Source organism: Dermacentor albipictus, chromosome 1, assembly GCF_038994185.2.
Source record: "Dermacentor albipictus isolate Rhodes 1998 colony chromosome 1, USDA_Dalb.pri_finalv2, whole genome shotgun sequence".
Lineage (NCBI taxonomy): Eukaryota > Metazoa > Arthropoda > Arachnida > Ixodida > Ixodidae > Dermacentor > Dermacentor albipictus.
The window spans coordinates 237,405,143-237,423,576 of NC_091821.1; the positions used below are offsets into that span (position 1 = coordinate 237,405,143).

At 41.6% G+C, this 18,434-nt stretch overlaps 1 protein-coding gene across 12 annotated transcripts in view; it reads right to left on the minus strand.

Moving 5' to 3' along the window:
• The window catches only part of LOC135901231 (protein CASC3-like), a 139,403-nt gene that overhangs the window by 551 nt on the left and 120,418 nt on the right, over positions 1 to 18,434 (minus strand). For 3 of the 12 annotated variants that reach the window (XM_065430933.2, XM_065430937.2, XM_065430931.2), the window contains 2 exons: positions 14,158 to 14,387; positions 13,387 to 13,460 (listed from right to left, as the gene is read on the minus strand). In XM_065430933.2, coding sequence (XP_065287005.1) covers positions 13,418 to 13,460; positions 14,158 to 14,387 — 273 coding nt within the window. In that variant the 3' untranslated portion in view covers positions 13,387 to 13,417. Of the gene's footprint in view, positions 1 to 4,064; positions 4,125 to 13,386; positions 13,461 to 14,157; positions 14,388 to 18,434 lie in introns of all 12 variants that reach the window. The other 9 variants (XR_010564057.2, XR_011511106.1, XR_010564056.2 and 6 more) reach the window with 9 other exon arrangements.

Here is an 18,434-nt window from a genome sequence, read left to right on the forward strand (position 1 = left end):
TGGGAGACAAGTTATCTTAATTTTATGTTACAGCTGGAAAAATAATGCTGGACCTGGTGCCATCGACATTATTGTGACATCATGACAGAGGGAAAAATTTACTGAACATGTAGCAATAAGGCTAGTAATTGGGAACATTGGTTGCGCTTACTAGACAATCACATGAAAGAAGACAGGACAGGCGCAAACTAACAACTGAGGTTAATTCGAGAAAAAAACACTTATATATCACACAATGCCAGCGCAGGCGCTTCAGGGTATCAGCAGCATAATCAGAAAAAACCAATGGCGTGGCTTACCTAAACATACTATCTAAGAAACGTGCCTCCCTATTGTAGAGCATGACCGATGTGCCACTTTGTAGAGCATGACCGAAATTTTGCTTCGAGCCAGCATTGGAACCCCATGAATGGCTAGCCACGAACCGCCAAATTTCAAGGAAAGCAGGTCCGGAAGACGAGGAAAGGTGCCTATTGGATGGCGTCGACAGCTTGGCAAAATCGGTGAACAAGACTGTTTACAAGAAAGACCCAACAAGCTTTGTTTACGACTTCTTTCGTAAGGAATGGCCTCCAGCTCATCGAATCTGACAAAGAAGGTGGCTTCGTCATTCTGCCCTCCGGACTTTTCAACGAAAAAGCAACTGCAGCTGTGCTCAAGAACTTTAAAAAGGTACCCGTGAAGCGTAATCGCGTAAAGCAAGCCGCAATTTCTTTATGCGATAACTTAGAGCTAGCCAAATTGCCTCATGTTGTTAACAACAGCAAGAACGATAGCTTGTCGGTGTTTTTTTCCGCTAAAACGCACAAGGCTGATGTAACCTTCAGAGCCATTGTTTGCGAGAAAGGCACATGGCAACACGAAATTAGTATTTTTCTGCAGAAGCATTTGAGCATGTTGCATATTGATGATCCTTTTGCCACGAAGAATTCGGAAGATGTTTTTTCGCTTCTGCAGACAGTTGACTCAATCGGTTTTGGGTTCTCAGTTGATGTAGAAGATTTATTCTACTCCATACCTCACCAGCCACTTTTTGAATCAGTGCGTAGCTGCATTGAAGCTAACGATGTCATTGGTTTCCAAAACTCAGCAGGCATTTCGGTAGACAGTTTCCTGGCCCTTTTAGAATTTTATCTCAGTGTTACTTTTATCAGCTTTGACAACCAAACCTTTTTGCAGCGACAGGGAGTGTGCATTGGGTCGTGCGTAGCACCAGTTTTATGCAATATCTTTTTATCGAGTATTGACCGCACCTTGTTTGGTGTACTTGACAAAGACAAAGTTGCACACGTTTTCAGGTATGTTGACGATTTTCTTGTACTGCTGAAAGTACGAAATGATTTTATGTATGACGATGCTATTGCAGACATTTTAAATCTCTTTGAGAATAATGCCTTAGGTCTAACCTTTACACATGAGCTCCCTGTCAATAACACTCTGCAGTTCCTTGACCTCAAACTTACCTTTGGAAAAGAGCACGTTTGTAGCTGTTTCTGCCCTCGCACACAAAAACAACTATTACCATATGATTCAGCTCACTCTAAAATAACAAAAAGGGCCATTGCTAAACAAATTATTGAGCAATCTTTGAAGAAGTCATGTACGCATGCCATGCAGGCTAGCTTCGACATGCAAATTTCCAGGCTGAAAGAGGCTGGCTTTCCTGATGTGGTTTTGCTGACAGTGATTGAAACGCTACAAAAGAGGCTAAAAGCAGCCCAAAAAGTAAACTCTGATGTTGTCAACAAAGCTTCAAAGCCAGTTGTTATCCCATATGTTCACAGAACAGCACATAATTTGAAGAAGATAGCAACCAAGCATGGTGTACCACTCATTTTCTCGGCTCCCTGCAAGCTGAGTCACCTTTGCGCCCGCATTGGGAGACATCATGCCAGAAAGAAGCAAGGTGGCTGCGGCATGAAACACAGGAACACCTATTTAGATTGCCAAGTTGGTGTTGTATATCAGATTCCCCTGACATGCGGCAAAACCTACATAGGCCAGACGGGCCGTTGTTTAAACGTGTGAATCCGAGAACACAAAAGATCAATTATTAACCGGGAGCAACGTCATTTACCGATGCATTGCTTAGACCACAAATGCAGGCCTCTGCTCGACCAAGTTAAGATCCTGCGCAAGTGCCATAATGACAAAGCACGAGAACTTCTTCAATCATATTACATAAAAAAGAAGGGACAAGCATGCATCAGTGACACATCGGTCATGCTCTACAATAGGGAGGCACGTTTCTTAGATAGTATGTTTAGGTAAGCCACGCCATTGGTTTTTTCTGATTATGCTGCTGATACCCTGAAGCGCCTGCGCTGGCATTGTGTGATATATAAGTGTTTTTTTCTCGAATAAACCTCAGTTGTTAGTTTGCGCCTGTCCTGTCTTCTTTCATGTGATTGTCTAGTAAGCGCAACCAATGTTCCCAATTACAATGAACCAACTTGCCCAACAATGCATCCTGCTCAATAAGGCTAGGCATGATGAAGTTACTCATACCAATGCCTCCTCTATTTTTTTCAATGCCAATGCAATCGCTCGCTCCCCAATGGGAGCCGTTGGTGCGCCTTAGTTCAGCAAGTTGCCACGATGCTGCACTACCCAGATGGTACGACTAATTTAGGTACACCTGCTCCTGCAACGCGGGCATGTGCTTACACGAAACTGGTCTGTAGGTAAGTATTATGGTAAATTATTTTGGGGGCTCTGATACTTGTTAGTATATTTTCTGTGATTTAGAGAACTTGGGCCTTAACAAGAAAAAGAAAAGAAAGGTAAACCAAAAATGTCATGCCAGTACTCTTTTATGTCATTTGTTCAGCAGTGGCTATGTGAGTCATTTCTTTCAGCTTTCCTATGTGTCATTTGACATTTTTTACATGTTTGGTCGCGCTTCCCAAATCCATCACAAGGCCCTTCTCATAGTGCAACTTCACAGATGGTGCCGCATTCTCAGGCGTTTACGGAATGATTTCTTTGCACAGATTCATACATAATGGCGTCCCGTTATAATTACTTCACACACTGTGGCACCAATTCATCAGATGTGTGCAAAAACCAGTAAGTTTCCTAGCCATAACTGCAAAAAGGAAACAGGTGGCAGTCGATAGTTGTGACCCACCGCAATTTATATGACTCACTGAGAACACAAATCCCTCCATCCATGATGCTGAGAAGCGACTCTGGCAGCATGCTTTTTGAATACAAGGACATAAATGCGTACCTTTCCTCTTGAGGCAATATGCAACCATTGGCAGCACTGCGATGCATACTGCAGTGCTCAAGTGCATACTATTTGCTAGACACTCATTTGATACAGCTGTCCAACACACATTTTTCTTGTATATCTTCATTCTCACTTCAACTCTGTCGCTGCACTTGCTTTTTGCTACCTTGTCACATTTACCAGTGACAATATAATAGTGAAAGGTTTTCTTGCAAACATATCCTTTGCTTAGCAGGAATTGTAGCAGCTTACTTCTGCTGGCATACATAAGGTGCTGCTGTCAACTTGCACTATGACGAACAAAAAAATTTGCATCAGTGTGAAGGCACATGGTCACATTGTCATTAAAAACTGATTCTGAAGACGAGAGGACCCATAGAGCTTCTGCTGCTCTATATGTGATATATAAAAGTGTTTTCTGGGCATTGAAGAACCCTGTGAATACATGCAGAGTGCCTTGAGTGGCCAGTCGCGTAGCAATTTTGTGTTTATTCGCGGGTTTCTTTCATGCTCGGAAAAACAATTTAATGTAGCACATATTGAGCAACAGAAATCTGTATCGGGAGTTTTTCATGCTGTGCTACAATTTTCTCAGTGACACTTTTCATCTAATTATAATATTTGAGAAGCTGATTAATTAAGACTAATTAAGTTATTGGGCACAATGCAAAAATAATCTGAGCATCTCCAAGCGACGGCAAACAACATTACCTTGGGACTGTCCAGCTACGTGGAATTTGCATATTTTAGATCTTAGTGCATGATAGTTGGGACATTCTGTATACAGGGTGCTTCAGCGAAGATTTTCAAAAAATTCTTTAAAGGTTACCTGTGGCAGATAGCAGAATTCTAGTTCATGAGGTGGTCTACTCGAAGTGGCAGTCACTACCTGCACAAAAATTTATGGCGTTTTTCACTGGTCGATTCGGAGCAGGATTTTTTGCTCCGCGGCAACGAATCCGAATTTCACTGGTCGATCTGGAGCGGGTTCGCGCGTTCCACTGGTCGTTTCGGATCAACTCGCTCCGCGCCGGATCGCTCTCACTTGCTCCGCCGCCGAGACGCGGATTCGGGCGGAAATAGAACGCGTCACATGGCGTCACTTCAGTCTTCAAGCGAAATCGGTACCCGGTCGGTACGCACAACATTGTGTTGGGCATAGTTTGTGGAACCGGTTTGTGTCACGTGCACACAGACTTCCTGTGTGATCTCCCGCGGAGCGTTCGTGCGCTCCACTGGCAGACTCGGATTGGTGAAAGCCGAGCGCTCGCTCGAGGATTCAGGCGGCTGCTCCAGATCGACCAGTGAAAAATGCCATTAAATGCATAACCAACTAACAAAGACTCACTAATTCTTTAACTATTTACCTTATGGGGACCAATATTGCAATTCGCAAATTCCCGCCGTGGAGTTCACAAGGCTTATCCACTTGGAAAGAATTCTCAGGATGAAACCAGTATTGAGATATTAATTCCTGAACTTTGCAGAGAAATGCATTCATGTTCCAGTTACTTTTGTGCTTGAATGCATAAAACAACATTTTGTTAAGAAATTAACTGAAACGTCAATCCATTTGTTGGCAAAGTTTGGGAACTGATATCTCAACATTGGTGTCATCCTGAGAATTCGTTCCAAGTGGATCCGTGTTGCGAACACCATGACTATAAATTGTAAATTGCAATATGGGGCTAAGGTAATCAGGTAATCAATGAAACAGTTAATTAGTGATTTTTGTTAATTACTTGATTATGCATTTCAACTTTTTTAGCAAGTAATGTCCGCCTCTTTGAGTAGACCAACTCATGAACTAGAATTGTGCTATCTGCCACAGGCAAACTTTAAAAATTTTTGAAAGTGTTTGCTGACACACTTGGTATATAACATACACATTTGATGCTTGCAAGCAATATTCATAGGTTCATATAACAGAAATGTTTGACACTTATTTTGAGAAGCTTACTCATACATGCACACAATGGCAGTCTACTAATATGATATATTAACCCATCATGTCACTATGTGCAATCTCTGTCACATCCTATATGCAAGCAATATTTTTGGCACCAAGTGGTGCCAATGATTCAAGACAAACAGGTAAAATTTCAGGCAGATTTTTTAAATAAAAAAACTAAATTATGCTACTTGCGCTGATCATATACCAAACCACAAAGATATCTTATTTGAGAGCGCATTATTATACTATTTATTACTTTGTTGTTTCATGGCATTTCTCGTGCAGCAACTTCCAATTGAGACCAAGTGGCACACTGAGCCCCACTGAACGGACTGGCATGTCCCAGTATGACCACTTGGCATGTGTAGAATAATTGGTGCCTCTGGAATGCCCAAATAATTGATCTGCAGGGATCTAAGCAGTGGCTCCAAGTATGTGACAATGGAATGCACAATGAGGCCCAATTAGAATTGTCTCAACACCAACTGGATCAAGAAATATATGCAACTGTAACTGCAGTAACACAGACTGGACCCACAATGGTGTCCAGTTGAAACCACAATGCTGTACAAGTGGAATGAGTTAGAATTGCCATCAATATACCAATTCAACCCACAGTGATGTCCAACTGGAACCAATTGGAGAAAGCAGGCTTTTGGGCAAACACAATAAGCTCCAATTGTGTTCTATTGAAGAACAATTAGAATCAATTATGTTTTTGCTGGGTAGCATAGTTTTTTACAGCCTGTGCATTCCTTTGTATTCAATAATGCATATAACCTCTCTGTTATATGTGCTATAGCAACGTGTCAAAAGTAAGGGAAAGAAAATGCCTTTTACTTCAGAGAAATTCTACAGCGGACAAAAAGGATGGTGTGTTCTCATCGCTGTTTTGAGCCGTCTATGGCACTGGTAGCTCGTTAGTTTGCCTATCAGCACTGACTGTGAATACTTGCAATTTTGCAGCAGTTATGTTTACATTCTGACACTTAAGCAGCGTGTATTCCAGGTAAGAATACCTGGGTCCGAACAGGCCGCCATTGGAATCTGAACCTGGCAACATTTAACGTTAGAACGTTATCTAGTGAGGCGAGTCTAGCAGTGCTGTTGGAGGAATTAGAGGGCAGTAAATGGGATATAATAGGGCTCAGTGAAGTTAGGAAGACAAAAGAAGCATATACAGTGCTAAAAAGCGGGTACGTCCTGTGCTACTAGGGCTTAGCGGAGAGATGAGAACTAGGAGTCAGATTCCTGATTAATAAGGATATAGCTGGTAACATACAGGAATTCTATAGCATTAACGAGAGGGTGGTAGGTCTTGTGAAAGGTCGTACAGGTCTACGCCCCCACATCCAGTCATGATGACCAGGAAATCGAAAGCTTCCGAGTTTGCAGAACAGAATAATATGCAGATAATGAATACCTCTTCCGCAAGAGGGATAGCCAAAAGTGGACATGGAGGAGCCCGAATGGCGAGACTAGAAATGAAATAGGCCTTATACTCTGCGCTAACCCTGGCATCATACATGATGTGGACGTGCTCGGCAAGGTGCGCTGCAGTGACCATAGGATGGTAAGAACTCGCATTAGCCTAGACTTGAGGAGGGAACGGAAGAAACAGGTACATAAGAAGCTGACCAATGAGTTAGCGGTAAGAGGGAAAATAGAGGAATTCTGGATCAAGCTACAGAACAGGTATTCAGCTATAAAAAATAGGTAGTGAAGCTTATTACATGCACGCTGCAATACTAACATAAAAATGACATGGCAAGACAAATTTTAGATGATTGTCAATTCTGAAAATGAACAAGCTAATGGATCCCTTGCTTCGGCTTCATAAAGCTTTGATACATACACCCAAATATGTTAGTGCAAAGAGTATATCAAGAAACTTAGTAGACCCGAAAATTACAAATGAATGGGCAACTACTGTTCTGTACATCATCAGATTCACATGTCGTCAATAAAGTTGTCATCTATTTACTTGTGCTATCAGAGTGCCAATGCATTGCTCATGGTCTTTCCAAACACAAGGCCACTAATGGCAGCATGCTGACATGATATTGTAAAGTGCATTCTGCAGCACTGCAGAGCATCTATAGGCAGACGTATCCAAATGAGGGCATGTTCACCTAACTAGCAGAGTTTTGCTTTGAAGGATTGGGTGAGAGCACCGGGTGAGACACACGGTTGCTAGAGCACATGATGAGTGCTAGTCTTTCATGGGACATCTATAAATTGTGTGGCTCTTCCTGAACTGATGTGCTGTGCAAATAGTCAGATCAAGTGTCGTTTCAGATAGTGTACTTTCCTAGATGAAGGGTACTAGTGTTTGCAGTGCAAGTTGTAACATTGAAATTAATGACCAGTGCACATATTGCAGACCTGCATGCAACTGCTCCTTCACGCATCTGTGTCTTGCACTTGTGCGGACAGTTAGTGTTTCAAAAAAAAAAATGCAAGAGAATGTGAAAATTTTTCAAGGATTGATGAATACGTTGGGATGTCAAAACCCTCTCCACTTATTTTGGCACGGTATGTTAGTGCCACCCATAGTTTCCTACTAAATTTACTAGAGGGAACTCTGGTGTTGCAATCATTCAGTTATGAGAATTATGGTTATTACATGGATTTGTCTGATCTTCCTTCTTGTGGCTTTATTTACAACACATTCTTGGCCTAAATTTAGAAGAAATATTTTTACAAAAGCAGAAAGCAATAGAACACTGTGCACATGCATCATCACTGCAAAATGTTGCATTTATAATGCAATGTTTTTCTCAAGGTGATCAGTTTGCAAAGTCACAAAGCCACTTGAAGCCAGAAGAACCAAGTTTAGGCAAATCAGTGTACTAACCGTCATTTCAATGCTGGCTGAACTGCCATGCTTGCAGCTACCGTAGACACTAGCACCAGAGTTCCTTCTAGTAATTTTTGTAGGGTACTCTACGGGGTGATCATCTCTAAGTTTCCCGGAATTTTAAAAAATCGCCTGTGGCACATGGCATAATTATTGTCCTTGAGCTGGATTATTCGAAGAGACTGCCATTACTAACATAAGAAATCGAAACACATTCAACGAAAATTCACTAAGTAACTTCTTAAATAATACTTTATGGCACATTTAGAATTATTAATTGTAGCCGGTGAGATTGCAAGGCGTATCCACCTGGAAATTTCGAGAATTGCACCAGTTTTGAGATAGTGTGTGACAAAATACATGGGTGTTCCAGCTACTTTTGTGCTTCAATGCATAAAAGAGAGCTTTGTTAAAAAAGTAAGTGGAACAACAGTGCATTTTTACGGTGAGTTTCATAACACATACTCAATGACCCAAGCTGGTGAGACATTCATTAAAGAGCGGCACATACCTAGTGCATTCATGGTGCAGCTAGCTAAAATGTTAGCTTGAAAGACGTTCATTAAAATGCAGTACATATGCAGCACATTTGTGGTGCAGCCTGTTAATGTGTCGAGTTGCTGTCCTTGAGGAACTCATGCAACGTGGATTCGATTCCACTCAGCAATGGAGAAATTTAAGCTATCTTTCTCGTCATTGTAGAGCAGCACATTCCCAACACACACCTAGGTAACCAAGTTGGTGTCACGGATGTTCATTGAAGAGCTTCATTATTGCTTCATTGAAAAGCAGCACACACCTGCTGGCACCTACTGGCACCTACCTAGTCACTGAAGTTGGCATCAAAGAGATTAATTTTAAAGAGCCCAGACTGAGTGGCAGATACCCAGTACTCCCAGTTGGCATCAAAGAGTTTCTACGAAAAGCAGTACCTACCCAGTCCTGCTTCTACAGTGACCAATGTCGGTGCGATAGAGATGCATTGAAGAGCAGCTGGTATGTACATATTGCCATCTAATCAGTGATTCACCCTTTCAGGATCAATGATGTAAATATACGGCGCCGCAAACAACTCCAAAACAGTCAATACCGTATATTTACGGCACAGTCTGTATGTTTAAAAAGGACGCCTATTTCCTTTTTTTTTTCCCCCTGGCATGTGCTGTCACTTGTGGGAATACAGGGAATTTTTTTCTTGCGCCTCCCTCTCTCGGTTTTCGTTGCATGGCTTGTTTTAGAGCTAGTTTGCTCTAGCACGTCTATATAGTACCACTCGCGCATTGGCGCGCGCACAGGCGGGCGGGCGGCGTTTTGCGTTTTGTTCCGCAAGTAGTTTTGGCTTCTTGCACTGGCAAAACTGATGGCTATATCGTTACTAATCGCTCAAAGGGCGGCCACCTGTTTCTCGCTCGTTTAGTGCTCACAGGGATGAGCATAGGAAGGATGTCGCCATGCATGCGTTTCCTTTTTTTTTTTGGCGACTCGCAATATCTAGTTGCCTCTGGGTTGGCAATAAGATGAAGTTTAGCGGAAGTCACACGTTTTGCTTTTTTGACAGGCACACAACCACACAGTTTTCTTGAGTGCACTCACCTATGCAGTTCGATTATGCTATGGACATAAATATTAGTGTAAGAGCAGGAACATTTGAGACTTGCGAAATATTCTTGTGTGCGCATATCCTAAGCCTTGAACTATAGCAATGCATTAAAGTTTTAATTCTTATAAGTTTATTTCCTATTTTTATTGTTATTCATGAATGATGAGTACATATATACCATTGCAAAATATATTTTTTCTCATTTTACGGTCACCCTAGAAAAATTGCGGTAAATTTTTTTCGAAATGGGTCCCTCAGAAGAATTGGAACCTGCAATAAAAAAGATCGACCCTGGGTGGTTGCATATGGTGAAAAAAATCGACCCTGAAAGGGTTCAAGTTGGTCCAATGGTTGCTTTCGAACCCTGTTACCTCAGCAAAGCAGCCTGATGCACTAGCCATTCGACTACCCAGTGACCCAGGTAGGCGAGAAAATGGTTAGATACAAACAGACACACACACATTTAGCCCCTGGAAAGTGAGTGTAGTACCCGAAGAACGCCAACACATTAAAACAGCCACAACATACAGAAATGGGACATAGCTGGCTGAAGAACAAGACAGCTTTAAGTTTGAATACAGCATTTACTTGCCTACACCTATGAAAAAAAGGTTTCCCTTGCTTAACTTGAACACACCTATTTCCAAAGGCTATTGGGGCTAAAAGAAGGGCAAGAGGGGGAAAATTACTGTGTGCACAAAGAAGCCCTGCAACACTGCTAATAATGTACTTCACACAAGCATCTGACTTGTGTTTCTCTGCAAATTTTTCATGGCACAGTACTCTCACAGTTAAAGTGCCATTGATGAGAATGGAAAGAACAAATTCAGCTGGTTTACAACACTGCACAGTCCACCATGTATGCAGCACACCTACATTGAGGGGAAATCCAGTTTTGAAGATTACCACATCAATCCCAATCAACTAGCTGTTCTCACAGGGCCAAGTTGGGATATGGGACATAAGAGAGAATCCAATACAGTTCTGTTGAATTCAGGGCAATTGGCAACTCTAGCAGCAGAGCATTGCTTGTGCCCGTAGACAGCTTATGGTGCATTCAAATGATCACTTTCAAGTGCTCTAGAGTGCTTTGGTGGCACGCATGTCAAAATCAAGCACTTGTAACACATTCTCCTGGTTTATTCCGAGTGCTGCACTGCAGCTTAGGACACTTGGAGGACATTTCCAAGCTGGGAGCACAATTGAGATACAGCAGAATATCAGCTATGTGGCCCTTCAAATTGCTCTTGGAGCAGCTGAATGTTTGGCTCAAGCAATCTTTTTCTGGCTCCAATATCAGGAGGGCTGTAAACCAAGTTGCAGCATGGTAGGAACCAGTCGAATGTACCATTAGCTTCTAGCATACTAGGAGTGATAGAAGCAAAGTGAAAACCAAGTGGTGAGGGGAAGCTGCTGTCTGTTTAAAACTCCACAGATAACGCTGTGAAAAAATTATTGTGGGAATGCATTAATAACACGGTGCCCTTCTCAGGACCAAGACATCTTCCAATTTCATTACAAAGTGCTGCAGGGCCTCTTGAACCGTTGCCACAAACTAACACTAATGCAATTCAAAAGGATGGATTGCTGAGCTCTGTTTGTATGGCACTCTGTACAGTATAGTATAACCAGAACACTCAAGATAGAGAAGACAAGGGGAAAAAAAAGCTCATTCACTCATACATATAGTGCATTTCAAGCTAGTGAAACATTGTATCATTAATTTTTGTTTTAGGAATTCTCTTGTCAAATCCTACCTGTGCCTTGTTCCCAAAAGCTATGAAAACCAAGGGCGCTATAACGTAAAGCTATTCCAAACTTTTCTATTCCGATGCTGCAATCAGCCCTCCACAATTGGCCAAAAACTTTTGAACCACCCCACTTTGCCTGTCTGTCAAGCGACATCACGAAAACCGCGATGGCTCCTCATCTAATATGACGCATACACATTGATTATGCATAATTGGACTAAACAAAACAAAAATATTTATTTCGGGTTTGACGCCTTTTCGCCACTGGCCCTTGGCTATTGGTCAAAGGTTTTCGGGCTGCACCCACTTCACCTGCCTGTCACACAACGTCACAAAACTGCGAAAACTCATCGTGTCAAAGTGACGTGCACGCATTAAAGGCGCATTAATATGCTGAACAAAACATTTTTTTTTCTGAGTAGCCGCAGGCTGTTCCATTCTGAAAGGACTAAAAGATGGCTGCCGCCGATCGCTCAGGCACTGGCTACTCGCACCTGCCGGGGAGCATGGATTTATTTGTGTGCAATAAAACATTTTGCGTGTTGCTCAGTAGGTGCTACATAAAAGTGTTTTTTCGAGCGTGAAAGAAGCTTGCAAATGCACGCAAAATTGCTGGGCGACTGGCCGTTCAAGGCACTTTGCATGCATTTAAAAAAAATTATGGGGTTTTACGTGCCAAAACCACTTTCTGATTATGAGGCGTGCCGTAGTGGGGGACTCTAGAAATTTAGACCACCTGGGGTTCAACATGTGCAAAGTACCCGCCGTGGTTGCTTAGTGGCCATGGTCTTAGGCTGCTAAGCACGAGGCTGCGGGATCGAATCCCGGCCACAGTGGCCGCATTTCGATGGGGGCAAAATGCGAAAACACCTGTGTACTTGGATTTAGGTGCACGTTAAGGAACCCCTTGATTAGTATGGGGGGGGGTCTTTAACGTGCACCTAAATCCAAGTACACAGGTGTTTTCGCATTTTGCCCCCATCGAAATGCGGCTGCTGTGGCCGGGATTCGATCCCGCAACCTCGTGCTTAGCAGCCCAAGACCATGGCCACTAAGCAACCACGGCGGGTACTTTGCACGTCTTCGCGGGCTTCTTTTGCACTTGGAAAAATACTTTTATGTAGCACGTACTGAGCAACAGAAAGCTGTACCGGGAGCTTTTCATGTCACGCTACAATTTTTTTCTTGACGCTTTTCATCTAACTGTAATATTCGAAATGTTGGATGATTAAGACTAATTATCTAATTAGGCAGAATGAAAAAAAATAATTTGAGTATCTCCAAGCGATGGAAAACAACATAACCTTGGTTCTGTCCAGCTACGTGGCATTCACACATTTTTAAACTCTGGCTAAAGTTAGCTGGGACACCCTGTGACCCAGCTAACTGTGTCCCAGAGAGGGGATGGGAGAGCTTAGAACGGCATGTGCGTGTGTGCGCGTGCGTGTACACACACACACACACACAATGCCCTTCTAAGCTCTCCCATCCCCTCTCTACCTCTACTACATGACAGGCTTCCCACACATACACCTTCTTCCACTTTGACACTCCTAATGCTAAAACATAAAAAAAGCAAACAGGCAGCATTCAGAGCATGGAAAGATAACAAGCAACGCGCACCATACCATGCACACCATATTTTTATTAAAATTTTTAAAAATCACGAAGTCTATATTAAGAGACTTGAAAATGCAGAGAAAAATGTTTAAAATGGCTAGAAAAGATGAAAAAGCACTGAATGCAAATAAGAAAAAAGTAAAACAAGAATTGCCAACGCAGCAATGCCACTAACATTAAAAATTACTGGGTTGTAGTCTGTGCTTTTCCTTCGTGTTGTGTAATGGTATTTATATCAATCCCTCAGTTGTTAGTAGTGTAATGCGCCCATCTTTTCTGTCATTTTGCACATTCTAGTGGCACTAAACTGTACAGACTACTATTGTAATCAGCCTTTTCTATGACAGACACCAATAAATTACTTACACTTACATGGCACCACTCTCTCCATTGCGTCTTAAGTACGCCATGGTAATGTCTGATGACAAGCTGGACATCTGCTGTAATAAAAAAAAATAGAAAAACTTGTGAAATTTATTATTAAGAAACAAATGTGATTGATCACACAAATGACAATTGGCTTATATCTGCCATCAGGCCAGTTACGCCCCGTTAATTATGCCCCTTTATGGTAGAAAATTGAAATGAACTAATGAAAAATTACATTTTGGTCCAATAAGAATGAAACGGAAGTTAGCACTAAGGAAACTTCTACACAGTTTTTGGAAAACAAATGTTACTATGCCTTTCAGGTGCCAATTAACTGTCTGTTGAAAATTTGGTTTCAACATTCTATCATTTCTAGCATTATTAAAGTTAGGCATCAGCAGAAAAGATTAGATTTAGAACACTTCAGAGACATTTCTCTTGTATACTATGAGTTCCACATCAGAACACCAAAAAAATTGAGCACAAGGTTCACTAGTTGACGTGCTGGTTACATGAAAGACCCCTAGCCATTTCACAGATTTTCCTGTTATAAATAACTGCTGTCAAACATCCCATAAAAGGTGAGCCCTGCATTAACATAGAAGCGTTGCCAAGTTAATGTTGGAATGTTTACATGCAGTACAATGTGCAATTTTACATTACTACAGCACACTTCAATAGTACTATCGATAGTGTGCAAAAGTGGTACGATGAATACTCTTGCATCACTACATAATATACTTTCAAAAATGGCACAAATGTGCATACCTTGGAGTAGGCCAGCCTTTTGTGTTCACAACCTTCACTTTCTCACAGTTGTACAATGGTGTAACAAGAGAGTCTGTTTCGCGCACATTCTCTTGTAAAAACGGTTTAGGATTCTGAAGGAACGAATTGTCCAGAGATGTGTTCAGGTATTCTGTAGCACACACACCGTTACTAAAGTGGGTTTGCGTGATGGGCTCCCACTTGTCTTCTTTCAGGATGGGCTCAGGGCACTGCAGGTGTTAAAAAATTATTGATGAATACAATGTATAGGCTGCTATATGCCTCATTAGCAAGGAAATACAATTTTAGACAAGAATGTCAGACTAAATATATTGTTTAAGTTTGTACAAGAGCAATCTGTTAACGTATGGTACATGCACCTAGCTATACTAAGGAACCTATTTATTTGTATTACCTTCAGGGCCAGAGGCTTTTACAGAGGGGAGTGGAACGTGCTAAAAACACATGATACAGGCTTTGTTTGTTTATACAATGTTAGCTAAAACAATGAGAAAGTATCACTTCAGGCTGGAACAACAAAAAATTCAAGCAATAATTTGAAAATAATTTGAGTACATTCTTGGTTAGTTACACAGTAATACACTTGTGTCTAAAATATGAAACTGGGAATAATGAACAGCCAACGTGAAGGATCCCAGAAGGCAGGGAACTATACATGTTTGTTTCCCTCAAAACAGAGAACTGTCGCCTGTGTTTTCATTATTTCCTTCATGTGCAAGCTTCTATGTCCTTTTAGAAGCAATTACATCTAACAGCAAGTACCAATTAAAAAAATTAAATTAAATTATGTTGTTTCAAGTGCCAAAACCACGATCTGATGAGGCACGCCATAGTGGGGGGACCCCAGAAATTTGGACCACCTGGGGTTCTTTAACGTGCATGTAAATCTAAGTACACTGGTGTTTTCACATTTCACCCCCATCAAAATGTGGCCACCGTGGCCGGGATTCGACCCCGTAGCCTTGTGCTTAGCAGCCCAACATCATAGCCACTAAGCATGCCATGGCGGATCAAGTACCAACTAGGCCAAGAACAAGTTCTTATTATGCAATCATATCTTCTCTTTACAAACCAATGTCACTGAAGCGTGAAACAAATGTTTTAAGTTTTGCAAGAAATATGGCAAAGCCAGTTAAGTCAGCGCTGTAACACACACACACAAAAAAGGGAGAGGAGAGGGGGCTTTTACATGCCAAAACCATGACCTCATAATGAGGCATGCTGTAGCGGGGACTCCGGAATAATTTGGACCACCTGGGGTTCTTTAATGTGCACCTAAACCAAAGTACACAGGTGTTTTCGCATTTCACCCGTATTGAAATGCAGCCGCCGTGGCCAGAGCTATATCACAAGCTGGCATTTAACCTCTGCTGCTACCTATTATGCAGCATGTGTGCACATTTTATGGGTGACGAGAGCACATCACATCCCTGAAGCATTGCGTATCCTCCACCTGCTAGACATGTAGCACATGACTTGTGAGTAAGAGTACGAAATAAAAGCAGCTGGTCGACAGCACATTAAAAGATCAGAAGATTTGCCTACACACTATCGTTGTGGGCAAATTTGCTTTTGGGCTATTGTTGTGGGCAAATATATATTTGCTTATATATATTTATTATAGTTAGGTAGGTTTAGTGAACAATTTTGTTATTTCAGTTAATTAGTTTTGTTAGTTACCTTATTTATTTAGTTGGTGTATTAGTTATTATGTAATTAGTTGATTGGTTGAGTTGGTTTTGTTACTGTAGTTAGATTAGTTAATAATCTAGGCTAGTTATTAGTTTGGTAATCAATTTAGCAATTACCTATTTGTTTGGTTAGTTAATCAGTTGGTTTGAAACAGTTTTTTTTTACACAGATAACTACAAGAAAGTGTGACGTGAACTTGCTCTGTAGGCAGTTTATAACGATGAAGTAGTCCAAGTGTGCAATTTGAATTATGAATTAAGCTGTTGTTACGAATGCAGTTGAACCTGGAAATGAAGGGAGACATTGTAGCTGTTTTGAAATTGTTCCCGTTTAAATTTCTGAACACTGTACAAAAACAGGGCAGCGATTTTCATGTACTGTCGACAATATTCGTGTATCAATGTAGGCAGTCAATCCTAGCACAACAGCAAGCGTACGCAAAGAATACCTGTGGAATCCGTTTGGCGTCTGCTCCAGTCCACTTTCTACTTGTGCCAGAGCTAGGGTGCATCTACTGCGAGCGTAATATGAAGCTCTCACATAGCATTATGCATAAGTTTCATGACCAGACAAAAAGTATTGAAGGAGCCTGACACTGCGCTCTGTCGGTCGGCTGTCCCACTATGCAGCTGTTGCAATATGCTGTTGTATTTCAGTCATGGTTTGAGTCTTCAGCTAGTGCACATCAGTTTTCCTGCATTTCACTGAACTTAAAGGTAACTTCTCACAGTGCATGTGATAGTTTCGGGCTGTTAAGCTAATTCGATGGTGGGTTAGTGAAGTGATGAAGTGTTTTGTTCCAGGATGGTGGTCTGGGTATGGCAAAGGAAAAAAACATATGTTGGCCAACCAGTCCGTAACTCAACATCCTCGTTTCATTGAGAACACGCCATAATGCTAATGTGTAGGCTTATGTCCTCTCACGTACGAGCAATGCAAATCCTTTCATACAGAGAAAGGAGCACAACATAGCTGTCAAACAGTGTAGTTGTTGAAGTTTTGATCTTCATTCATAGCATTTGTGTAGCACCTTCCTTCCTCTTTGAAATGCTATTCCCTTCGACATTAACCATCCATACTTTTTCCAAATAAACATTGTGTCATGATATGCCCATGCAAATTCTCTCAAAAGCCTAGGTGCCTAGATATCCACAATGCTTTGTTTGCTACTAATAGTATGAACAGGCCGTCGGGTAGAGATAGTCGTCATGTGAATAGCTTGCACGGATTTAAAATGTAACCGTCTTGCCTCACAAACATTTACCAGTTGTTGAGCGAAAACGTTTAACTGGAGTGATAGTGGCAAGCGAGTGTCAACACATGAGTGTCTGCAGCGTGAGCTGAGGCAGACGACGAACATTTATGCACACTGACATGCAGCAAGTGACATGAAGCACAAGCATCTGCAGCAGGACTTGAAGCAGACGACAGACATGATGGACGTGGATGGGAGTTGGACACAGATGGGAGCTGAACGCAGCAATTACAGGTGGTGACACAGCAGACAAAGAAATATGCCAAATCTAGCGACTGGCATGCAGTAATGTGGAGTGTTGCCATCTCTGCAAAAAGTGGCCAAGCAGCCCCTTGCTGCATTGAGGAGCGAATACTTATCAGATCAGCCAGCTCTCTTGTATATCTTACTCGGGGATTCTGCCAATGAAAGATGTTTAAAGAACCTGTCACCATAGTATCCATTACTGAAGGCAGCAAGTTGAAGTGTGTAAATGGTTCATTGTGAATAGAACTGTGCAAAAGGAATTGTCAGCACTCGTGTTTGTCCGAGCACTGCGAGCTGCGGCACGCCCTGTGTCTTCCACGAGTTGTATACCATCGCGACAAATGGTGCAGCAGTGTTTCCTTCCTTTTTTCCAGTTTTGCCGTTCAAACTTTACATGCAGGAGGACACCTGAAATAAATTTTGCCTCAGTGGACATATTTATAGTTTTTTGCTAGATTTACTAGCCATACAGGCTCCAAGTACATGGGTGAAATAGCCAAAAGCTTCATTAAATTGTGAAAAGAAATACACAGTTTTGAATGCGACTGAGATCAGGAAATGAAAATGGTTCCTTACATTGTGAATTTCATTAAATCGAGGTTTGTTATATTGAGGTTTGACTGTGGTGAGTCTGCCATCTTCTGAAACCATAGCCATAATGTATTTATGAAGCTGTCCTCAAAGCACAATGACAAAACGCAAATTTATACCTTTCCCTAATTTTCCCCAATAATCATATTTTCTTCATTTTTACAACTAAGTGGTGAAAAGATAAGCTGACATACCTCAGTGTTATAATTACAGTAGACTCTGCCTAAACACAGCTCAAAGAGATAGTAAGTAGAGTTCCACTTATCAGAAGATTTGTTTAGGCGAATGACGCAAAAATCATGGAAAAGCATTGTATCTCAAAAACGTCTAGTGTTTTAATATCACTGCAGTGAAAAAAAGAGGCTATTGCACTATGCTAAGAATACCATAGCTTCTTTCGCATAAGTGCTGTGTGAAAGAAGCACAGCACTTTCATTTATGTACTCTCGCTTTCTTGACTGACGCCATCACG